Source organism: Talpa occidentalis, unplaced genomic scaffold (assembly GCF_014898055.3).
Source record: "Talpa occidentalis isolate TD23 unplaced genomic scaffold, MPIMG_talOcc4v2.1 talOcc4.4, whole genome shotgun sequence".
Classification (NCBI taxonomy): domain Eukaryota; kingdom Metazoa; phylum Chordata; class Mammalia; order Eulipotyphla; family Talpidae; genus Talpa; species Talpa occidentalis.
Window position 1 is genome coordinate 87,427,687 of NW_023604295.1, and position 26,700 is coordinate 87,454,386.

The 26,700-nt window shown below is 35.1% G+C and overlaps 1 protein-coding gene across 2 annotated transcripts in view; it reads right to left on the bottom strand.

The window, feature by feature from the left end:
• RNF13 (ring finger protein 13) overlaps nt 1-26,700 on the bottom strand; it is a 138,788-nt gene that overhangs the window by 32,525 nt on the left and 79,563 nt on the right. For both annotated transcript variants that reach the window (XM_037525814.2, XM_054700737.1), the window contains exons 7-8: nt 22,031-22,136; nt 5,544-5,637 (exon numbers count right to left, since the gene is read on the bottom strand). In XM_037525814.2, the coding sequence (XP_037381711.1) occupies nt 5,544-5,637; nt 22,031-22,136 (200 nt within the window). The remainder of the gene's footprint in view (nt 1-5,543; nt 5,638-22,030; nt 22,137-26,700) is intronic.

Consider the following 26,700-nt stretch of genomic DNA (forward strand, 5'->3'; position numbering starts at 1 on the left):
AATTCCAGTTAGTCATGGTATATAATCCTTTGAAGCATTGTTGGAATTGGTTTTCTAAGATTTTATTGAGGATTTTAGCATCAGTGTTCATTAAAGAGGTTGGTCTGTAGTCTTCTTTTTTGTAGTTGTCTTCTGTTTGGTTAGGTGTTAGTGTAGTGTTGGCCTTGTAAAATGTATTTGGTAGTATTCCTTCCTTCTCAAATTTTTAAAGAGTTTTGAAAGGACAAACATTAGCTCATCATTGAACATTTAATAGAACTTGCTTGTGTAACCATGTGATACTGGGATTTTGTTTTGGGGAGGGTTTTGATTAGTGTTTCAATTCCCTTGCTTGTAATTAGTTTGTTTAAGTTTTCTACTTCTTTGTTCAATCTTGGGTAGTTCCATGAATCTAAGAATTTATTTCATTTAGACTGTTGAGCTTGTTTGCATGTAACTATTCATAGTAAATCTCTAATTATCCTTTGGATTTCTACTGTGTCTCTCATAATTTCTAATCTTTCTTTTATGATGCTATTTATTTGAGTTTGCGCCCTCTTTTTTTTTTTTTTGCAAGCCTGGCTAGAGATTTGTCTATTTAATGTATTTTTTCAAATAAACTGCTTTTGGTTTCATTGATCTTTTGAATTTTTTTTCCCACTTAATTTATTTCAGCTTAAATTTTAATATTTTCTTTTTTCTATTGTCTTTTGGTGTTTGTTCTTGTTGTTGTTGCTGTTGCTGTTGTTGTTGCTTGGTCTTCTTCTTCTTTTACCAGTTCCTCAAGATGCGAGAAAAGATGATTTCTTTAGGTTCTTTTGTTTCTTGATGTGGGCCTATATTGCTCTGTAGTTTTCACTTAACACAGCTATTTATGTGTCCCATATATTCTGGAACATTTTGTCCCTATCATCTGTCTCAAAGTATTTTTTTGATTCCCTCATTTACCCAATGGTCTTTCAGTAGCATATTGTTCAGTCTATGGAAACAGGAATCTTCTTGCTTTCTTTTTGTTGATTTCTAGTTTCATACATTTTGGTCAGAGAAAATACATGGTATGTTTAAAATCTTCATGTACTTATTGATGTTTGTCTTATGAGCCAGTATGTAGTATATCTTAGAGAACGATCTGTGTGCACTTTAGAAAAATATGTATTTGGTTTTTGGAGGTTTCAGTGTCCTATAAATGTCGGTTAGGCCCATGTGATCTATATCTTCATTAAGAGCTATTGTGTCCTTGTTTAATTTCTGTCTTGTTGCTCTGCCCTTGGTGAGAGCAGGGTGTTGAATTTCCTACCATATAGGTAATTTCTCCAATGGCTAATGTATTTTGGTGCGCCCTCATTTGTTCAGTACAAAAAGATGAGTGTTATGTCTTACTGGTGCATTACCACCCTGATTATTATATAGTGTCTATCGAGGTTTTTTGACATCTTTTTTTAGCTGAAATATACTTTATCTGATATAAGTATGGCTATCCTTCCCAATTGCTTATAGAATTGTTTTTCCACCCCTTACTTAAATATTTATCTAGAATTTAACTGTGTTTCTGGGAGGCAGCAAAAGGTTGGCTTTTGTACTTTGTCTTTTTACTTTATTTTTTTTTTAAAGATTTTTTTTTTAATTTTTTTTTTTATTATTTATACAAGCACTGGGTACAGTCAGAAGCGCGGGAGGGTGAGAGAATTCACCAGAGCCAGAGCGGGGGGCAGAGCAGGCAGAAGGACCGAAGTACACTGCTGAGGGGAGCAGCAGGCGGCAGGAGAGGTCTGCGCGCCATGTGGGACCCTCCTCCGGTGGCCGGGGAACAGCCGGGGATTGAACCGGCGCAGCAGAGGCTGCGGGCAGCTTCGCAACCCAGTGCTCAACCGCTGCGCCACTGGGGAGGCCTTACTTTATTTTTTAAAAAGGATTTTATTTATTTATGCACACAAGAATTGGGGTCTAGGACAGAGGTGTAGTGGGGAGGGTAAGAGGATTCATCATAGACAGAGTGGGGAGAAGAACAGGCAGATCTACTGAAATACACTGCTGAAGGGTGCAGCAGGCAAGACAGGAGAGGTATGCTGTACCATGTGGTTTACCTTCCTGACTAGGGATAGAATGCATGCCACAGTGGCTGGCAATAGCTTGTTAGCACTGAGACTTTAACCCCTGTGCCACCAGAGAGGACCCCTCAGTGTCTTTTTATTGGTGAGTTTATTCCATTAATATTTGGGATTATTATTAATAATAGAAGTCTTTTATTGCAATTTTGTTCATCACTTTGTGGTTCTATTTAATTCTTTGTTCAGTTTTTCATGTTGATTCCTTTGTTGTCTTATATCTTAAGGCTTCATGTAATATTCCTTGAAGTGTGGAGTGGGTTGTAGTGAGTTCCCAAGAATTTTGTTTGTCTGAAAAAAGTCCTTATTTTTCCATCACATAGGAAGCAGAGCTTTGAAGGATAGATTATTCTTGGTTGGCACTTTTTGAATAGGTCACTCTTTTCTTTTCTTGAGAGAAGTCTGATGTTAACCTTATCAGTTTTCCTTTATAGGTTAATTGTTTCTTCCCCCTCTGATCAGTTTCATTATTTTTTTCTTTTTCTTAGATTCTCGGAAGCTACTATTTGTCAAGTTGTAGTTTTCTTCTCATTAAGATAGCTTGACATACTTCAAGCTTCTTGTATGTCATTTTCATTTCTTCTTCAAGTGGAAAGTTTTCTTCAATTACTTCCCTGAATAGCTTTTCAGCATCCTTGTCTCTGACCACTCCTTCTGGGATTCCTATGACTCCTATATTTCCTTTCCTCATGGAGTCAGATAACCTCGAAGGGTTTCTTCATACTATTTCATTTGTCTTTCTTTTCCTTCTAGTTTCTATTTGTATCTGTGTCTTTGAGATTACCGATTCATTCTTCCATTTTTTAATTCTATTTTCATGTTTTTTTTCCTGAAGTATTTAATCTCCTCCATTGATCGTTGTACTTCCTGCAGTTCCTTTATTTATTTAAAGTTCCAATCTCAATCATCTATTTGTTATATTTCTTATGGGATTCTTTTTCTTTCTGTATCTTCTCATATATCTCTGATCTGTTTTTCTGAATTTTGTTTGACTTTTTTAATTACGGCTATTTTGAATTTTTCATCTGACAGTAAGAAATTTCTTCCACGTCAGTGTTGGGTACTGGGTACTGCTTTCCTTTCTGTGGTGTATAGTTTCCTGGAGTGCTTACTTGACCGTTTGTATTTTTCTTACTCCCCATTGTTTGCCTTCTTGTTTTTTCTAAGAGTAGTTAGTTCGGATTGCTGGGGCCAATGAGTGGTAACTCCCATGGCTCCCACCTAGGTATGAGTCATCTGGACTGCAGTGGTCTAGGGTGGGATTTCTAGGCACTTTTAATTCCTAGGCACTCTTACCAGAGTATGTTGGTCTTGCAGGGTCTCTAGACTGCTGGAGCCAGTGTGTGGAGCCACCTGTGTATCCTACCTAGGCATGAGTTGTCTGGACTGCTAGGTCCTTTTCCCTTGTATTTTGATAGTTTCCTTTTACATAATGTTTCTTCAAATCCATTTTTATCTCCTTTGTTTCTTCTATTCACTTTTGTTTTGGGGTTTACATAAAGGTGTCTATGCTTATAAGCTATTTTAAAGTGAAAACAGTAATCTTGGGCTCATTTTAATAGTCCGCATTTTAACCCTCCTTCCCTGTCAAGGGTAGATTTTACAAATATATTACTTGGAAAATAAATATTTGGAAGAACTAAGTTTTCTCTGCTAAATTAAAATACACCATAAAATATATAGAAGGAAATATAGGCGAAACACTACGTGATTTGCACATCAAAGACATCTTTACAGACACATCACCCAAAGCAGTGATAGTGAAGGCAAAGATAAACAGCTGGGACTACATCAAATTAAAGAGCTTCTGCACAGCAAAAGAGACAATAACAAAAACAAAGAGAAACCCCACCAACTGGGAGAACATTTTTGCACCCAACACTAATGATAAAGGATTGATCACAAAAATCTGCAAAGAGCTGATGAGACTCAACAACAACAAAGAAAATAATCCAGTCAAAAAATGGGCAGAAGAGCTAAAAAGAAACTTCTCTGAAGAGGAAATGCAAATGGCCAACAGGCATATGAAAAAATGTTCAACATCACTTGCCATCAGGGAAATGCAAATCAAAACTACCATGAGATACCATCTTACACCAGTGAGAATGGCACATATTAAAAAAACTAGCAACAACAAACGCTGGCGAGGGTGTGGAGAAAAAGGAACTCTTCTGCACTGTTGGTGGGAGTGCAAACTGGTCCAACCACTGTGGAAAGCTGTGTGGAGATTTCTGGACCTACTAAACATAGAGTTTCCATATGATCCAGCAATTCCACTCCTAGGTATTTACCCAAAGGACACAGAAACATCAATTCCAAAGAACACCTGCACCCCTATGTTTATAGCAGCACTGTTTACAATAGCTAAGCTTTGGAAACAACCCAAATGCCCAAAAATAGATGACTGGATCAAGAAGATGTGGTACATATATACCATGGAATATTACTCAGCATTCAAAAAAGATAAACACATGCAATTTGCAGCAACATGGATGGCGCTGGAAGGGATCATGCTCAGCGAAATAAGCCAAAAAGAAAAAGAAAAATACCGGATGGTCTCACTCATAGCAGGAATCTAGAAAACTTAAATAAGGGACCAGGAAAATGAATAACTATAAGAAAGTGAAAATCAAAATCAACAAAAAACTATGAACCAGAGACACTTTTTTGAGGGGCGGGGGCGGGAGGGGAGGGATTGGGGTCAGAATGGGGGGGCTGCAATTGTATGGGGAATATAACAATAAAATTTATTATTAAAAAAAATAATAATAAAAAAATAAAAAATAAATTAAAATACAGATCATTTTAACCTGTATATGATTTTTAAAAGTCAGATAACTACTAGCCAAAAGGATTTAACAAGCATGTCCCGCACTAAAAGCTCATGGACACATAGGTGCATAAATGCAGAAACTATATTAGCTCTGTTAGTACTGGCTATGTAATGTTAAGGTTTTATGCATCTCTGGCCCTCTATATTCTTATCCATAATAACCATTTTAGTGACAATTTCATAGAAATATGAAAATTAAGTGAAATAATATATGCAAAGTGTATTGATACATAATAGCTACCTATGTGTTAATTAATGCAAAACTATAAACTATGTGTTAAACAAGTGCAATGTTAATACAGTTGTTACAGTAGGAGAAAAAATGGGGTGGGGGAAGGGCACTTTGGGAAGGTCAGTCTATTGCAAGAAGTATTTTATCCACTGATATTTATAACTGATGATGCATGGTGATAATAAAAGGCATTTTGGTCAGTTTCATTATTAAGATCTCTGTTTTCCCTTCTTGTCATTACCAGGGTACACTACAGCAAAAGACCATCTTCTGCATTACTCGATTACTTTCAGGCATAGAGTAAGCAAGCACTCAGATGATAGTATTAGAGTGTGATTACCATGTACCCTAAAATAAACTAAGGGTGATTATTTAGAAAATAATATTCATTTACCTTTTTTGAACTTATGTATAGGAAGTTTCTTAAGCTGATCTTTACGGAGTCTGTTTCTTCTAGCTCTATGTCTGTCCTGGACAAATTTTGTGATCTGAAAATCAAGAAGAAAAAATAAAAAGGAATTAGATGTTGAACATACAAATAGAAAGTGGCCATTAAAATTATAAATGTCTTTTAAGTTTCATGAGAGCGGCTGTAAATTATTTCAATTTAATTAAACTCTATTGCAGTATTATTACAGCATTAAATACATTAGTGATAATTTACCCCATAAATTACCCTTGAGTTTTTGCTTATCTTTAATTAACTCTGATGGAAAAAATAAATGACCTATAATATTTGCCAATATACAAACAGTAGATTTATAGGTTACAAATACTCCACTGGACCAAGAATATTGGCAGAGTTGAAACGTCTATGAATTACAAACTAATAAAGTCTTCAAACACACATTTTTTCAAATATTACACTTTTAATTCTAGCAGCAATGGGCGGAATATAGACTATCTGTAGTACAAATATTCAGAAATGTCAGATAAAATATATACAATATTTTAAACTACAAATTACTATTATCATGATGAAAAGGATGTACATAGGACCTGAACACAAATGCCAAAAGCAACATATCTAAAAGAAATTTTTGACAAATGTGACTACATCAATGTCAAAGACTTCTGTCATCAAAACACACTTTATTTGTCAGCTTCATTTGTACAGCTAAAGAATAGAAAGAACCCAAAATGTTCATCAACAGGCAAATGGACAAACAAAATGGTATATTCATACAATGAAATACAAATGACAATAAAAAAATAATAATCCATATATTCATAACATTCATGAATCTCAATGTAATTATACTTAGAAAAGAAGATAAATGAAAAAGAGTAAATACTTTGATTCCACTTATATAAGGTTGGTTATTAAATCTATTGTTGTCTGGGGATAGAGGAGAAGGTAGAAATAAGAAAATGAAAGGATGAGAGGCAGGAACTGATTAGTAAGGAGCATGAGTCAGTTTTTTGAGCTGACTGATACTTGATTATCTTAACTGGTGGTAGTTTCATTCATATACACACATACAAATAAATGCATATGTGCACACACATATACTTGTTAATATACACACATAATTTATTATTAATCGCAACTCAGTATTTTTAATTTAATAATAACCACTAGAACAATAATATAATGTAAGCTTTCAAATCATTAAAGAGAGACTAAAAATCAAATAATTTAAATCTTCACCGAAAAAAAATCACTAAAAAGTAAATGATAGAAATTAGTCGAATTCTATATGTAATTGCGATAAATATGAAGATTAAATTCAAGAGATTTTTGAGAGTGTACCATACTGAATAAAGAAAAAATTCCAACCATATGCTATTTACAGGACACAAGATTAAAACTTAAGGATACATTAAGATAAAAATAAGTAATAAAAGTAAATACATATATTAAGCAATATTAAACAAAAGAAAAACTGGTGTGTCAAAACAGAATTTAAGAGAAAATTATATGATAGTCATGATAATAATAAAAAGGATGCTATATACAAAAGATGCAAATAATAAAAAGGATGCTATATACAAAAGATGCAAATTTTGTGAAATACACGAATTCACAAAATCAGTAATTTATACCTTATACAGACAAAAAATTTAAAGACTATGCTGCCCAGTATGGTAGCAACTGGGTAGCTACAAACATCTGAAATATGGCTAGTCTCAGTTGAGATTTGCTGTAAAAGTATCGCCAAGAGCACAAAAAAAGTGAAACATGTTTTTATAATTATTTACATTAACTGAATACTGAAAAAACATTTTAAATTGGTTTACATATAAATTAAGTTAACCTAACACTTTTTCACCTTTTTAAAAATTTGGTTATAAAAACTTTTAAATTGTGCCTCACAATATCATTCTATTGTCTAGCTCTGCTTTAGAAAACAGAGGAGTAAAAAAAAAAACTACAGCTAATAATGATGGTTGAAAAATTCTATGAATACAATAAAAGCCATGAACTGCATATTTTATTTTCTGTTCTTAATTTGTACTGTTATTAAAGGGCTGTTATTTTACATCCTTGCTAGTATTTTGACAGTACAGAATATTCCTCCCCCATGTGCAGTGACTATAGCCCTCCCACCACCAAAGCTCCCATAGTCCTCCACTATAGTCTATTGTGTCCTCCCTCCTATAACCCTGTTTTCACCCTTCTTACTGCCCCCCTCCATTTCCTCTGAAAGACTAAGATTAATGGTAAGAATGCAAGGGTAATAAAGTTTGTCACTGACCCTGGTTTCGTTTTCCTATATTCCACATGTAAGTGACACCATTCAGCATTTATCTTTCTCTTCTGGCTTGCTTCACTTACTAAAAGCCCTGCCAGCTCCATCCATTTAGATATAAATGGAATGAGTCTATCCTTTTTGATTGCTGAGTATTATTCCATTATTTATATATACCACATCATCTTGATCCACACATCTGTTTCTGGGCATATCAATTATTTCCATATCTTGGCTATTGTAAATAATGCCGCTAAAAATGGGAGTGTAGATTTACTTTCAAATTAGTGCTTTTCTTATAAATGCCTAGAAGAGGGATTGCTGGATCACATAATAGATCCATTTTTAGTCTTCTAAGGGACCTCCCCACTGTGCTCCACAGGGTCTGGAAAAGACTACATTCCCATCAACAGTGAAAGAGGGTTCATTTTTCTCAACACCTTTGAAGCAATTATTATTTTTAGTCTTTTCCAATAATAGTCTTTTTCATTCTCACTGGTGTGAGATGGTATCTCGTGTTTCTGATTGGCATTTCCCTGATGATAAGTGATAATGAACTTTTTTTTTTTTTAATGTGCTGCCGGCCGGTTGTATGTCTTCTTTGGAGAAGTGCCTAATGAGCAGCTGTACCCATTTTTGACTGGGTTATTTTTTTAACATTTATCATTTTTTAAATTTTTTTAGACAGTTTTTGCTTCCCCCCACCTCCTCAGATTGAGTCTCCATAGAATTTCCTTCCCCAAGGCACCCATGCACTATCACCACAGTCCCCTGTGCTCCTCCCTCCCTCCCTCTGGGTTATGTTTTCTTTTTGATGAGTTGTACAAGTTATTGATATCAGTCCCTTGTCAGATGTATGGAGTGTAAATACTTCCTCCCATTCAGTAGGGCGCCTCTTCATTTTATTTACAGTATCTTCTGCTGTGCAGAAGCTTTTCAGTTTGATGTAGTGCCAATTGCTTATATTCTCTTTTGTTTTCCTTGCTTTGGGGGACAATTCTGTAAAGATGTTTCACAGGTTTATGTCTTGGAGCACTTTGCCTGTTTTCTTCTTTGTATTTTATGGTTCCATATCTTATATCCAAGTCTTTTATATACTTTGAGTTGATTTTTGTGTATAATATGAGAAAGTCATCTTGTACCATTCTTTTCCATGAAGCAGTACAATTTTTATTGAGATTGCACTGAATCTGTTAATTGCTTTGGGTGAGATGGCCATGTTGACAATATTGATTCTTCTAACCCTTTAGCAGAGGATATCTTTCCATTTCTTTACATCCTCTATATCCTGCATACTTTAACAATGTCTTATAAATTTCCTTGTTGAGATCCTTCACCTCCCTTGTTAGGTTTACTCCTGTGTACCTTTGTTTTTTTTCATCATGTGATTGCAAATGGGATGGTTTCCTTAATTTCTTCCTTTCCTAGCTCATTGTTCTCATAGAGGAAGGCAACTGATTTTTGTGTAACGCTCGTGTAACCTGACACTTTACTAAATTGGCTTATTGTTTAAATTAATTTTCTAATGGAATTTTTAGAGTTCATTATGTATATTAACTTCTCACTTACAAATAGTTATAGCTGTACTTCTTCTCTCCCAATTTGGATACAATTTATACATTTCTCTTATCTAATTGCTCTAGCTAGGACCTCCAATTTTATTTTGAATAGTAGTGATGAGAGAGTGCAAATCATTGTCTTGTACTGGACCTCAGAAGAAAGGCTTTCATTTTTCACCATTGAGAATGATGCTAGCTGTAGGATTGTCATACATGTCTTTTACTATGTTATGTTCTAATTATTCCAAGTTTTTCGATTAATCATAAATGAATGCTTATTCAGCATCTATTGACATGATCATGTGATTGTTTTGACTGATTTTCACATGTTGAACCATCCTCATCTTCCTGGTATAAATACAATTTGATCAAGATATATAACATTTTCAATGTATTCTTGGACTATTTGCTAATATTTTATTAAGGGTTTTAGTATCTGTATTTATAAGGGAGATTGGTCTTTAGTTTTCTTGTGTTATCTTTTGGTTTTTTGTTTTTTGTTTATAATTATAAATTTTATTTTTATATTCCCCATACAATTGCAACCCCCTTTTTTTGACCCCAATCCCTCCCCTCCCCGCACCCCACCACCCACAGAGTGTCTCTGGTTCATAGTTGTTTGTTGATTTTGATTTTCACTTTCTTATAATTATTCCTTTTCCTGGTCCCTTATTTAAGTTTTCTAGATTCCCACTATGAGTGATACCATCCGGTATTTTTCTTTTTCTTTCTGGCTTATTTCGCTGAGCATGATCCCTTCCAGCGCCATCCATGTTGCTGCAAATTGCATGTGTTTATCTTTTTTGAATGCTGAGTAATATTCCATGGTGTATATGTACCACTTCTTCTTGATCCAGTCATCTATTTTTGGGCATTTGGGTTGTTTCCATAGCTTAGCTATTGTAAATAGTGCTGCTATAAACATACGGGTGCAGGTGCTCTTTGGAATTGATGTTTCTGTGTCCTTTGGGTAAATACCTAGGAGTGGAATTGCTGGATCATATGGAAGCTCTATGTTTAGTAGGTCCAGAAATCTCCACAAAGCTCTCCATAGTGGTTGGACCAGTTTGCACTCCCACCAACAGTGCAGGAGAGTTCCTTTTTCTCCACATCCTCGCCAACATTTGTTGTTGCTAGTTTTTTTAATATGTGCCATTCTCACTGGTGTAAGATGGTATCTCATGGTAGTTTTGATTTGCATTTCCCTGATTACAAGTGATGTTGAACATTTTTTCATATGCCTGTTGGCAATTTGCATTTCCTCTTCAGAGACGTTTCTCTTTAGCTCTTCTGTCCATTTTTTCACTGGATTATTTTCTTTGTTTTTGTTGAGTCTCATCAGCTCTGCGCAGATTTTTGTGATCAGTCCTTTATCATTGGTGTTGTGTGCAAAAATGTTCTCACAGTCAGTGGGGTTTCTCTTTGTTTTGGTTATTGTCTCTTCTGCTGTGCAGAAGCTCTTAAATTTAATGTAGTCCCAGCTGTTTATCTTTGCCTTCACTATCACTGCTTTGGGTGATGTGTCTGTAAAGATATCTTTGATGTGCATGTCATGTAGTGTTTTGCCTATATTTTCTTCTATGTATTTTATGGTTTCAGGTCTTATGTCCAGTTTTTTAATCCACTTTGAGTTTGTTTTTGTGTATGGTGTGAGGTAGCAGTCAAGCTTCATTCTTTTGCATGTAGTGACCCAGTTTCCCCTGCACCATTTATTGAACAAACTTTCTTTGCTCCAGTGCATATTCTTTGCTCTTTTGTCAAAAATTAGTTGACCATAAATCTGTGGGTTTATTTCTGGATTTTCTATTTGATTCCATTGGTCTGTGTGTCTGTTCTTGTTCCAATACCATGCAGTTTTGATGATTATGGCTTTGTAGTAGAGTTTGAAGTCTGGGAGTGTGATGCCTCCATTCCCTTCTTTTTTTTTCAGGAGAACTTTGGCTATTCGGGGGTTTTGGTGATTCCATATGAATTTCATCAAGAATTGTTCTATTTCTTTGAAGAATGACCTTGAAATTTTGATTGGAATAGCATTGAATCTGTATATTGCTTTCGGTAGGATGGCCATTTTAATAATGTTTATTCTTCCAATCCATGAGCAGGGGATGACTTTCCATTTCTTTGTGCCTTCTTCTATTTCTTTTAACAGTGTTTTATAGTTTTCCTTGTATAGGTCCTTTACCTCTTTTGTTAGATTTATTCCCAAGTATTTGATTTTTTTGTTTTGATAATAAAAGGGATGTTTTTTTTTTATTTCTTCTTCTTCAGATTTATTGTTTGTGTATAGGAAAGCTACTGACTTTTGCATGTTGATTTTGTATCCTGCCACTTTACTGAACTGATTGATGAGTTGAATTAGTTTTTGGGGTTCTCTATGTACATTATCATATCATTTGCAAATAGTGATAGTTTGACTTCGTCTTTTCCTATTTGGATTCAATGTATGTCTTTCTCTTGTCGTATTGCTCTGGCTAGGACTTCCAGTATTATATTGAAAAGCAGTGGTGAGAGTGGACATCCTTTTCTTGTTCCAGATCTTAATGGAAATGCTTTCAGCTTTTCACCATTGAGAATGATACTGGCTGTTGGCTTGTCATATATGGCCTTTGTGGTGTTGAGGTGGGTTCCTTGTGTCCCAAGAAATTCAAGGGTTTTTATTATGAATGGGTTTTGCACTTTGTCAAAAGCTTTCTCAGCATCCTATTAATATTATCATATGGTTTTTATATTTCTTTTTGTTGATATGTTGGATAACGTTGATTGATTTTCGGATGCTGAACCATCCTTGTGTCCCTGGAATGAATCCTACTTGGTCATGGTGAATTATCTTACGGATACATTGTTGGATTCTGATAGCTAAAATTTTATTGAGGATTTTTGCATCAGTGTTCATTAGGGAGATTGGCCTGTAGTTTTCTTTTTTGGTGTTGTCCTTGCGCGGTTTTTGATTACCATTTCAATTTCACTCATTGTAATTGGTCTGTTTAGGTGTTCTATTTCTTCCTTTTCTAGTATTGGATGATTGTAGAGTTCTAGGAATTTGCACATCTTCTCTAGATTGTTGAACTTGTTTCCATATAACTGTTCATAGTTACTGATTATTCTTTTGATTTCTGCTGTGTCCGTTGTGATTTCTCCTCTTTCATTTATGATCCTGTTTATTTGTGCTTTCTCCCTTTTTTCCTTTGTGAGCCTGGCTAGGGGTTTGTCTATTATATTGATTTTTTTGAAGAACCAGCTCTTGGTTTCATTGATCTTTTGGATTGTTTTTTTTTTTAGTTTCAATTTCATTTATTTCTGCTTTGGTTTTTATTATTTCTTTTCTTCTACTGGTTTTGGGGGGTTTTTTGTTGTTCTTTTTCTAGATCTTTGAGCTTTGAGATTAGGTTGTTTCTTTGAGTTCTTTCTTGTATCTGGATGTGAGCCTCTATTGCTATATATTTTCCTCTTATTACTGCTTTTGCTGCATCCCATACATTTAGGAAACTGGTGTCCTCCTTGGCAGTCAATTCAAAGAATTTTTTAATTTCTTCTTTGATCTCCTCATTAGTCCAGTGGTCTTCCAGAAGTGTGGTTTTCAATCTCCATGAGGTAGGAGAGTTCCTTGCCTTCTTTTTATGGTTTATTTCTAGTTTGATGCCTTCATGGTCAGAAAAGATGGTTGGTATGATTTCAATGTTGGTGTATCTGTTGATGTTTGTCTTGTGTCCCAGTATATAATCGATCCTGGAGAATGATCTGTGTGCACTTGAGAAAAATGTGTACTCAGATTTTTTTGGGGTTTAGTGTTCTATAGATGTCTGTTAAGCCCAAGCGCTCTAGATCCTTATTTAGAGCTTTAGTGTCTTTACTTATTTTTTGTCTCATTGATCTATCCATTGTTGATAGTGGTGTGCTGAAGTCTCCCACTAAGTATGTGTTTTCTCTGATGTCTGTTTTCAGAGATGACAATAGTTGTCTGATATATTTTGGTGCTCCTTCGTTTGGTGAATATATGTTAATGAGTGTTATTTCTTCTTGAAGTATTGTCCCCTTGATCATAATGCAGTGACCATTGGGGTCTCTTTTTATCTTTTTGAGTTTGAAATCTGTTTTATCTGATATAAGTATAGCTGTTCCTACTTTCTTTTTTGGTCCATTTGATTGTAGGATTGTTTTCCATCCTTTAACTTTGAGTCTATTTTTATCTTTTGTAGCTAAATGTGTTTACTGGAGACAGCAAAAGGTTGGGTTTTGGTTCTTAATCCAGCCTGCAACTCTGTGTCTTTTTATTGAAGAGTTTAGTCCCTTTACATTTAGAGCTAATATTGATATGTAGTCATCTGTATTTGCCATTGTGTTTGTCTTTCCTTTGAATTTATGTATTTATTCTTTTAATAATTTTTTTTTTTTTGGACTTCTTTCGTGGTTATTCGTCCCTCTGAGGTTCTGACTTTAGGATTCCTTGTAGTATTTTTTGGAGTGGGGGTTTAGTCGTAATGAAATTCCAGAGTTTCTGTTTGTCTGGGAAGGTCCTTATTCTTTCTTCATAGAGGAAGGAGAGCTTTGCGGGATAGAGTATTCTTGGTTGGCATCTGTTTTTTTGGAGACTGTTTACTATTTCCCTCCACTCTCTCCTTCCCCGTAGTGTTTCTTCAAAGAAGTCTGATGTCAGTCTGATTGGTTTTCCTTTGAATGTTATCTGTTTCTTCCCTCTTGTCAGCTTCATTATTTTTTCCTTGTCCTGGATTCTTGGGAGCTTTACTATTATGTGTCTTGCTGTATTTTTCCTTTCGTCATGGAAGTTTGGTATTCTTCTTGCTTCTTGTATATCAATTTTCAGCTCCTTCTTCACATTTGGGAAGTTCTCTTCAATTATCTCCTTGAATATTTTCTCTGTTCCTACATCTATCTCCTCTCCTTCTGGGATTCCTATAACTCTTATATTTCCTTTCCTCATGGAGTCAGATAATTCCCGAAGTCTTTCTTTGGTCTTTTTTCTTTGTACTTCTCTTTCCTTTTGTTTTGGTTCTTTTTATTTCTGTGTCTGCAAGAGACTTATTCATCTTCCATTTCATCTATTCTGCTTTCATTGCTTTTTCCAAAGTTCTTTAGTGCCTCCATTAATTCTTTGATCTCCTGCACTTCTTTTACTTCCTTCTTTAGGGACTCAATTTCATTCTTCTGATCCTTGATAAATTTTCCCTTATCATTGTTTTCCTTTATGACTAATGTCAGTTTTTTAATCATGACAATTTTAAATACTCTTTCTGAAAGGCTCAGAAGTTCTTCCATGTTACTGTAGTTGCAATCTGGGGGGTGATTATCTTTTTGTGGTGTGCTTTTTTCATGAGGAGTTGATGGTGTGGGTGGTTTTTCTACTCCCTACTGTCTGTTTTCTAATTTGCCATATGCATTGGGACATTGTGTTGCTGGTACTGGAAGGCACTTGGGTGAACTTCCCAGCTCACCTCTGGCTCCTCCAAGAGCCATCTACTGGTTTCAAGCAGGCTTTACTGAAGAAAGGTCCCTGTTCTAAAAAGGCAATGCGGGTTCGCACTCCTCTGTGTGCCCGGTCTGCCCCGGTTGGGTGCCCGCTCCCCCTCTGGGTTCGGACTGCAGGCCAGAAGGGGCCTGGTGGGGGCGAACTTCCAAGCTCACCTCTGGCTCCTCCGGGAGACTTCTGCCGGTTTCAAGCAGTCTTTATTGAAGAAATGTCCCTGTTCTATAATGGCGATGCGGGATGCACTGCCTGCGCACCCGGTCTGCCCTGGCAGTGGGTTATCACTCCTCCTTGGGCTCGGACTGCAGGCCAGGAGGGGCCTGGCAAGGGCGAACTTCCCAGCTCACCTATGGCTCCTCCAGGAACCTTCTGCCAGTTTCAAGCAGTCTTTACTGAAGAAATGTCCCTGTTCTAAAATGGCGATGCAGGACGCACTTCCTGCGTGCCTGATGTGCCCCCGCAGTGGGTTCCCGTTACGCTCTGGGCTCGGACTGCAGGCCAGAAGGGGCCTGGCGTGGGCAAATGTCCCAGCTCACCTCTGGCTCCTCCCTTGTGTTATCTTTTGAATTCTATGTTTTAATTGGGTTATTCTATGTTATAGAAATTACCTCAATTTTTCTGGTCAAAGATAATAGAGAATACAAGGAATCCAAATAGGAAAAGAAGAAGTCAAACTATCACTATTTGCAGATGTTATGATAATATACATAAAGAATCCCAAAAACTCCACAGAAAAACTAATTCAACTCATCAATCAGTTCAGTAAAGTGGCAGGATACAAAATCAACACGCAAAAGTCAGTAGCCTTCCTATACACAAACAATAAATCTGAAGAAGAAGAAATAAAAAAAACCATCCCTTTTATTATTGAAACAAAAAAAATCAAATATTTGGGAATAAATCTAACAACAGAGATAAAGGATCTATACAAAGAAAACTATAAAACACTGTTAAAAGAAATAGAAGACACAAAGAAATGGAAAGACATCCCCTGCTCATGGATTGGAAGAATAAACATTGTTAAAATGGCCATCCTACCAAAAGCAATATACAGATTCAATGCTATTCCAATCAAAATTTCAAGGTCATTCTTCAAAGAAATGGAACAATTATTGATGAAATTCATATGGAATCACAAAAAACCCCGAATAGCCAAAGCTCTCCTGAAAAAAAAAAAGAAGAGAATGGAGTCATCACACTCCCAGACTTCAAACTATACTACAAAGCCATAAACATCAAAACTGCATGGTATTGGAACAAGAACAGACACATAGACCAATGGAATCGAATAGAAAATCCAGAAACAAACCCACAAATTTATGGTCAACTAATCTTTGACAAAGGAGCAAAGACTATGCATTGGAGCAAAGAAAGTTTGCTCAATAAATGGTGCTGGGAATACTGGGTCGCTACTTGCAAAAGAATGAAGCTTGACCACTATCTCACACCACACACAAAAATCAACTCAAAATGGATTAAAGAACTAGACATAAGACCAGAAACCATAAAATACATAGAAGGAAATATAGGCAAAACACTACGTGATATGCAAATCAAAGACATCTTTACAGACACATCACCCAAAGCAGTGATAGTGAAGGCAAAGAAAAACAGCTGGGACTACATTAAATTAAAGAGCTTCTGCACAGCAAAAGACACAATAACAAAAACAAAGAGAAACCCCACAGACTGGGAGAACATTTTTGCACACAACACTAATGATAAAGGACTGATCACAAAAATCTGCAAAGAGCTGATAAGGCTCAACACAAACAAAGAAAATAATCCTGTCAAAAAATGGGCAGAAGAGCTAAAAAGAAACTTCTCTGAAGAGGAAATGCAAATGGCCAACAGCATATGAAAAAATGTTCAACATCACTTGCAATCAGGGAAATGCAAATTAAAACTACCATGAGATACCATCTCACACCAGTGAGAATGGCATATATTAAAAAAACTAGCAACAACAAATGTTGGCGAGGGTGTGGAGAAAAAGGAACTCTCCTGCACTGTTGGTGGGAGTGCAAACTGGTCCAACCACTATGGAGAGCTGTGTGGAGATTTCTGGACCTACTAAACATAGAGCTTCCATATGATCCAGCAATTCCACTCCTAGGTATTTACCCAAAGGACACAGAAACATCAATTCCAAAGAGCACCTGCACCCGTATGTTTATAGCAGCACTATTTACAATAGTTAAGCTTTGGAAACAACCCAAATGCCCAAAAACAGATGACTGGATCAAGAAGAAGTGGTACATATACACCATGGAATATTACTCAGCATTCAAAAAAGATAAACACATGCAATTTGCAGCAACATGGATGGCGCTGGAAGGGATCATGCTCAGCGAAATAAGTCAGAAAGAAAAAGAAAAATACCGGATGGTCTCACTCATAGTGGGAATCTAGAAAACTTAAATAAGGGACCAGGAAAAGGAATAATTATAAGAAAGTGAAAATCAAAATCAACAAACAACTATGAACCAGAGACACTCTATGCGTAGTGGGGTTCGGGGAGGGGAGGAATTGGGGTCAAAATAAGGGGATTGCAATTGTATGGGGAATATAAAAATAAAATTTATTTTAAAAAAAAAAGATAAACTCATGCCATTTGCAGCAACATGGGTGGAGCTGGAAGGGATTATGCTCAGCGAAATAAGCCAGAAAGGAAAAGAAAAATACCAGATGGTCTCACTCATAGCAGGAATTTAGAAAACCCAAATAAGGGATCAGGAGAAAGACTAATTATAATAAGGTAAAAATCAAAATCAACAATTAACTATAAACCAGAGACACACTGTGGGGCGGTGGGGAGAAGGGAGTAGGATCAAAACAAGGGTGGTGGGAATTTTATGGGGACTCTAACCAAGATGAAAATGCATACATTGTACAAAAATGAAAAATGATGTAAAAATATATAAAATAAAATAAAATATTTTTTTTAAAAAGGGAGGTAGGGATTATCCATGGAGTATGAGGGAATGTAAGAGCAAAAGTCATTTATTTTAGACTCAAACAAACCTGAGTTTGTATGTGGGGCAGAAGTTATACATAGATATTGTAGATAACATATATGGATTAAAAAAAAAGATAATAGAGAATCAGAAACTAGACAAGACAAATGCACAAATTCAAAATAGCAGACATACATAGAACTTTGCATTGAATACTTTTTTCTATACACATAGAAAGTTATATGTTTGATTATTTCCAACGATCAATAAGACCTTTGGAAATAATCAAACATATATAACATAATGCTTTCTGACTATAATCATTAGAAATCAACAGGAAAAAAAATACAGAAAAGATCCATATTTTAGAAACTAAAAAAAAAATTTTAAGTCCATAATTCACAGAAGAAATCTCAACAGATACTTGAGGGTTTTTGTGTTTTCTTTGGAGGGAAGCTTATAATCAGCATGCCATTTCACCTGCATTCTGTATAACTTAAAAAAAAAGATCATGAACTGTCAGATGAAGGCAAGTAGCGTACTTAAATTAGTGAACAAAAACATTTTACTGAACTATAGAATTAAATAGTCTTACTCACTCATATATAGACAAAAACAACTATGGAATGGAGTGGACCTTCCCTTCACCCTCCCCAGATTTAGAGGCTCAGTCATAGAAGACCTGACAACAACTTTGTCCCAAGTGAAAGGTAGAGATGAGCCAATTATGCCTAATTTAGTCATCTTACATATACCTCACAGACAGGATACTTCATTTCCCCTAAGAGTGAAAGAGCAAATAGGGTAGAAAAGAGTTAGAAATTATAATTGGATATCCCTTTCCATATGGATGGAAACATCAAATTGATAAAACATCCTATGTAATAATGAAAAAAAATTAATTTTAACCAAACTAGAATAAAATTGTTTCTTATCAGAAGTAGTGAGGTAGAGATAAAATGATTGTTGGAGAAAGCATAAAACATAACAAGCATAAAACAAAACAAAAAGACCAGTAAGCGTTCATTTGAACAGCTGGATAAAGAAAACCAATCTATTAAAACAAAGTAGAAGAAAGAAAATAATAATGTTAAGAACAGAAATTCACATACAGATAAAAAAGAAAGTTCATAGTTTTGAGCATAAATTCCACTAGAATGTAATAACCAGCTTAACATCAGGGAGTTTTACCTATTTTGTTCAGTGATGAATCTTCAGACCTTAAAGCAGTGCCTACCTAGTTCATTGTAGGTACAGAATAAGTATTTGTAAAGTGAAAGAGAAAAATAACCTCAAAATCCACTTTTCAGAAGGACAAATAGATCCTCTAAAAGCACTAGGGATAGCACACATGGATATGAATAAAGAGAACTCATGCACAAATCATAAAAAGTCTCTCTAAATTGACATGAGTAAATGTACATATCATTTTATGCTAGTACAGAGAATTTCTTGAAAATATGATTTAGTATGAAGTAGAAAAATATCTCAATGTCCAAGAAACTATGCAAAAGATCAGTAGACCTGGATGATATTTAAGGCACTCTACACCAAAAATGAAACAGATATTTCCTATTTAATAAAAATGAAACTATTTTAGAAAAAGGAAAAAGCTTTAATTATGTCATGGTTAGTTTTATCTTGTCTAGTTATTTATATGTTATTTTTAATGATAGGAATATATACGTAAGATAAAAATTACAATATTAAGCATTTTAAAGTTTATAGTGTTTTAAAGTGTATTAAGTAATTCACATTGTTGTGCTACACCACCAACAGCTATCTATAGAATTCTTTCAACATGCAAAACAGGGACTTTGTGCACATTAAAAAAAATAATAGTTCAATTTCCCATCTACCCAATCCCTGGTAGTTAGTTTTTGTTTTTATTTTAGGTATTATATATAAATAGAAACATACAGTATTTGTCCTTGTGTGACTGGACACTGAACAGAGTGTCAAATTTCATTCCTTCTTACTGATGAATAATATTCCATTGTATTATATACCATATTTTGTTTATTCATTCATGGACAAACAATTGGGTTGCTTCCTCCTCTGGCTCTTGCAAATAATGCTGCTATTGAACATAGATCTATATTTATCTGTTCAATTCCCTGTTTTCATTTCTTTTGGTTATACATCCAGAGGTGGCATTGCCAGATCATATGGCAATTTATGTTTAATTTTTTTGAGGTATCACCATACTATCTTCTGTAGTGCCTGTTCTATTTATAATCCTAAAAATATGCTCAAGGGATTGTCTAGTGTTGATGTCAAGAATATTCTAGCACCAAAAAGCTGAAGTTTTCCTTTACCTATACATCATATTGTTAATTTTTTATTTAGGATCTTTGCATCTATGTCCTAATGTAAAACTGACCCATATTAGAAATCTGAATAATCCAAAATGCAAAGAAAGAATTTATACATTATAATCAAATAGTTCTTGCCCAAAATTGAGAATTTTAGAAATTTACAAAATAAATTAACATAATACAACATAGAATAAAATACAAATACCAGTGATTATAACATAAGATATTATGTTAATGTCTTAATCAAAGCATCATTTCATTATTAACAAAGAAAAAAGCAAATAAAAACTAGCTTATTTCTAATTCTCTCATTGTTTTTTCTTCTTGTTTTACCAGAAAATAGAACAAAACATTAAATAGGAAGTCTAACAACAATAAATATGTTATTTTGTTTCTGGCTTTCAAGGTAAGGTTTCTAACATTTCACCATTTACTGAAACTCATTTTAAGTTTTTAATGAAGACTCTTTTATTAGTTTATGTTTACTGATTTCTACTCCTAGTGTGAAACTGGTATTTTAGTTTGTTTGGTTTTTTATTTGTTTCTTTTGGTCTCCTTGCTTCTTACACCAAAAACCCAAGAGAATCAACATACGAATTACTAGAATAGGAGAATTTAGACGTTTAATACGAAAGAGCTTAGTTCTTCCCTCTCCCCACCTTTAGGGTGATCTATATTTAGTGCCTTGCTTTCAAATAAAGAATAGAATAGTGAAACAGAAAAATTAACTTCCAAGTGGAGAAACCTGGCAATTACCTTAACCAAAGGATGAAGATTAACCCCATCAGTAATACTTTGTATATATTAGGTGTCTCTTAAAATATTATGAGAAGGAAACTTTATTTACCTCAGTGATATTCTGTTAAAACACTTGTATTCCAGACTGGTAATAAAAACATTCAATTCAAAGACATTCTACAGGACAACTAGTGTACTCCTCAAAACTGTCAAGGACATGGGAAAAAAAGAAAAATCAAAAAAGTATAACAGATTAGAGGCGACTGGGAAGACAGGATAACCAAATACAATGTGGTACCCTGGCTTGAATCTTGGACCAGGAAAAAAAGCATTAATAGAAAAACTGATAAAATTAATAAATGTCTAGAGTGTAGGTACTAATTATATACCAATATGAATTTCTTAGCTTTGAAAAAATTGTAAAATGTAACATATGTTAATGAAAGGTATTAACAATGGGGGAAACTAGATGAGGAGTGTACAGAAATGCTCTTCTTTACAAATTTTTTGTAAATCTTAATATCATTTGAAAAGTAAAATTTACTTAAAAAATAAAATACTGTATGAAACTGATATTACTTTATGTCCTATTAATAACAAATTAGAAAATGTAATTTCAAAAAAAAAAATCTAACAAAAGACATGCAAAATGTTAAGCTGATAAATAAGAAAGGTCTAAACAACTGGAAAGAAATACATAGCATCATGAGAAGACTGAGCCTTTCAAAGGTGGCATTTAATCTTTAATCTATGTACTCAACAAAAACTTAAACTCACCCAATGTTAATGAAAATACTGTTCATGAAAAATAAATTTAAAAGTTAGTAAGAATAGACAAAATATTTTATATCTTTGCATAATATTGATCGTAACAGGATACAGAGGGATTCTCTTATCTACTTTTGCCTTCAATGTTTTGGTATTATACAGCATGTGATATACCAAAAGACACCTCAAGACACCTTCACTATAAACTCTGAGAGAATCAGAATGACAAAGATAATATCTTAGTATTACTATGAAAATAATTTAATAACATACACTCTTTTATTTCATACTTCTCTTTCTCAATATAGTATATTTTAAAAGCCATTCATTTATCTTTTTAAAATTACTTAAAATTAATTTACCTACCATGAAAATGACTATCAAGATGAGGCAGATGCCCACTATGATAAGGAAGGGGATTAGGTAGTATTCCAGAGGAAGACTAAATTCAGGAACTAAGATAATGTGGGCCCTGGAAGAAAACAAATGTTATTAATTGAAAAATATTAAGAATTGAAATTATGAAGTTAATTAAAGAAAATATTTTAAAAAGAAAATTATAATTCAATCCCCTAGATACATCTCATTTTGTAATATGTCATAACCAATAATTTAAGTGATTTTTTCCAACCGTAAATCTATTGTACATATCTGCCAAAATAACTTGCCTATGTAATTTATATAAGATCTTAAACTGAAGAGAAAAAATCAGGTAATCAGTACTTATTTTCACCATCTTGGAAAGCTTAGCTGTGTAGCTAAGAGTTGATCAACGAAGCAGGACATTAAGTAGTGCAGGAAATAGTGTCTTATTCTTTTAGTGTCCAGACTAATTTCAAACCAGGTTTAGGCTTAAACTTTATAACAACAATCTCTCTAATTTCCAAATTTATCTGTTGACCTATAATGACCTGCCTTCTCTCTTCTGAAGTGTATACTCTACTAAGTAGGATATCAAAGAAATACAGCCAATCCTCTGAGCCCCAATGTATATAAAGGTACATGTCAGAACCTCCTTTCCTACACACCAATATTGAAGGCAACAGGGCCTCCCCGTGGCACAGCGTGTTGAACGCAGCGCTGTGAAGCTGTCCGCAGCCCTTGCAGCCCCGGTTTGATTCCAAGCCAGCCAGGGAGATTTCCACATGGCGAGGCAGACCCCTCCTCTCTTGCCCACTGCTCCCCTCAGCAGTGTACTTCAGTCCTTCTGTCTGTTCGGCTCCCTGCTCTGTCTCTGGTGAATTCTCTCACTCTCCCGTGCCTCTGGCCTGTACTCCAGTGCTTGTATAAATAAATAAATCTTTAAAAAGAAAATTAAAAAAAAATATTGACGGCAACAAATAGTATAACTCTTGGATTCCTCCACTATATCAGATCAATACTTGCTTTAACTTCTCTTTCAGTTCATAACTGTCTCACCAAACAGCCTACATTCCCTATTAGACAGTACCATCACTAAATCCTATGTCCCCATTTGTCGCACCTGTTTTGCTCCCATTACACTCCCCTGTCTTCTTAAAGAATAGGTAGCACAATAGCATGTTAATTTCCCCATTATGTACTGATTATCTCCTTAATATAATCACTGTCCAGAGCTAGTGATGAAATATGAAAAATAAAGTAACTCAAGTGAGAAGAGAGTAACCTTAATAGTTGAAAGGAACATCACGAAGTCTTTGTCCTAATTCTTCATTTTCCAAAAAGAAAAATATGTCCATGATTAAATGACCCAGGAATGAGTCAGACTAAGATGGCATTGGAGGAGGGTCCTTGGCTGAGAGAATATATCTAATGTTTAATCTGGAAGATACTACAACCAGAGAGACCAATAGCTTGGGACTAGACTGGATCACCTCTTGAACATTAATTACCCACACAGACTGCACCAGAAGACACATGGAGGAGATTCATACTTCACTAAACAAGAGGTGGGTATAGAGAAATGCCTGGAGATTGTGGTCTGGAGTAGGAAGCTACAGTACACACTGTAGGGGCTGCTTTTTAGCTAGGGTCCATCGGTATTGGAAAAATAAATGGTATGGATATACACTCATTACAGAGGGGAAACATGTGCAGAGGATTTGTGGAGATGCCCACAAACTGGGTCACTTTTCCACCAGGTTATTACCTGGTGAAAAGAACAAAGACAATCAGTTGACCTTTATTCACCGTCACCATACCTCAAGACTAATATTGACCTCATGAAGAATATTGATAGCACAAGAATATAGAGTTACAGGCCTAGAACTCCAGAAAGAAGGCATACTAACAGTGGCACAAATAGGACAACTGGATCACTGGAAGACAACTGAGGCCCCTCTTCCACCCAATGCATCAGCAAATGCAAAAGCAGGTTTCAGTACAGATGGAAGCTGGCAAAAGGGCAGAAAACTAAAATCAATAAAACCACTGTACTGGAAAAGAGCAGAATAACTTCATGTCTGTAACTTACTGCCACGGAATCTTTTTTTTAATTTAAAGCACCAAAACAAGCAAAGAAATATATATAAAACTTCTCATGTTGAGACATCAAGAGAATATGATATTGAAAGGAAAGAATAATTCCCCAGCCTCCAAACACAAAGATGTAGAAATTTTATCTCCCTATCACACAGAGTTCAAAATTGCCATTGCAAAGAAAAAAAAGAGATGGAAGAAAATGAAGAAAAGCAAGTCAAAGTAATACAGGAAACTCTGAAAAAGTTAATCAAAGATTAACTTAAAAGATGTGAGATCTTTTAACTTAAAGAAAGAAAGAAAGAAAGAAAGAAAGAAAGAAAGAAAGAAAGAAAGAAAGAAAGAAAGAAAGAAAGAAAGAAAGAAAGATGACAATGAGGTGGACTACAGGGATAGAAAAAAATTATCAGTATCACCTCTCGTAAGGAAAATACGATCAAATCTAAAATGAGCTACCACCTCACCACTGTGAGAATGGCCTGTATGACAAACAATGGATACAACAATGTTGGCAAAGATGTGGCAAAAAGGAATAATCATTCACTTTTGGTGAGAAAATATTTTGTTATAATCTCCATAGAAACAGTATCGATATATCTTAAAAATGTAAAAATGGAAATACTATATAGTCCAGCAATATTACTCCTGGTATTTCCCAGGGATTAGTAAAACCCTAACAAAAAAGATTTATGCAATCCTATGTTCACAACAGCATTATCCACAATAACCAAGTCATAGAACCACCTTAAATGCCCAACAACAGACAACTGAATACAGAAATGGTGATTAAGGTTTACCGTCCCCTATGCACAATGCTGAAACTCAATCTAAACTTAATGACAGAGAAGCAGGGGGAGGAAGGGGAGGTGAGGCCGTTGCCACCACCTGGACCACCAAAGCCAGGAGTGCACAGCCATCCCACCACAGTCAGAAGCTAGGAACCCAACGACATCCCCCCGTAACGGAGGAAATACAGGAGGTGGGGTCATCAGTGACAACGTTCATCAACACACCCACAGCAGCATTACCCTTATGGAGTTTTGGCACAATAGTCCTGGACCCTGTCTGACTACCAGTTCCCGACATCCCAGAAGGAACACCTGGAAGAAATGTTGGCTAATACCAGCAGCACAGTATCCTACGGCAGAAAACACATCAAAAACAAACAACAGGGAGAAGATAAAATACAAATAACCAGGCAAGCCCACAGGGGAAGGACACACCACAAAAAGAAAATTGGTCACCAGAACTCAACAACAATGACATGGAAGAACTTTTCTGCCTGTAAGAGAATTTAAAATCACCATCATTAAAAAGCATAAAGAAAATGAAAAGGAAAATAATGATATGAGGCAAATAATCAATGAACTGAAGAACAAAAATGAGACCTTAGGAAAGGAAATATAAGAAACACGGGAGATTAAAAGATCACTGGAGGAGATAAAGAACTCTGGGAAAGCAATGAAAATAGAATTGATGAAATGGAAGAATAAAGCCGAACTCTCAAAGATAGAGAAATAAAAGGAATCAAAACAGAAAAGGAAAGAGAAATACAAAGGAAAAAGAATGAAGAAAAACTTCGAGAGCTATCTGACACCATAAGGAAAGGAAATATAACAGTTATAGAATCCCAAAAGGAGAGGAGAAAGACGTAGGAACAGAGAAAATATTTAGGGAGATAATCGAAGAGAATTTCCCAAGCACAAAGAAGGAACTGAAAATAGACATACTTCTGAAGCAAGAAGAACACTAAACTTCCATGATGAAAGGAAAACTATAGCAAGACACAAGAATCCAAGACAATGAACAAATAATGAAGCTGACAAGAGGGATGAAACAGGTAACATATAAAGGAAAATAATCAGGCTGATATCAGACTTCTCTGAAGAAACACCACAGGCCAGAAGAGAATGGAGGTACATACTCAACAAACTCCAATACAACAAATGCCAACCAAGAATATTTTATCCTAAAAAGCTCTCCTTCCTATATGAAGAAAAACCAAGGACTGTCTCAGACAAAAAGAAACTCCAGAAATCCATCTCTACAAAACCTCCTCTCTAAAATATACCACAAGAACTCTTTAAGACAAAATAAACAGACAGAATGGGGGGGGGGGAATCAAAAAAGAAACAAAATGGCTAACACAGACATAGGCACGAACACGTAAAGGGACTAAATTCATCAATAAAAAGACACAAAGTTGCAGGTTGGATTAAAAAACAAAGTCCAACCTTCTGCTGTCTCCAGGAAACACACTTACCCACAAGAGATAAATACAGACTGAAAGTGAAAGGTTGGAAAACAATCCTACAAGCTAATGGACCAAAAAAGAAGGCAGGCACAGCTATACTTATATCAGATGAAATAGACTTCAAACTAAAAAAGGTAAAAAGAGACAAAGATGGACATTACATTATGATTAAGGGGACAGTGTATCAGGAAGGTATTACACTCATCAACATATGCACCTAATGAAGTAGCACCAAAATATATAAGACAATGGTTATCAGCTCTGAAAACAGACATTAGATAAAATACATATATCATAGGAGATTTCAATGCCCTGCTCTCACCAA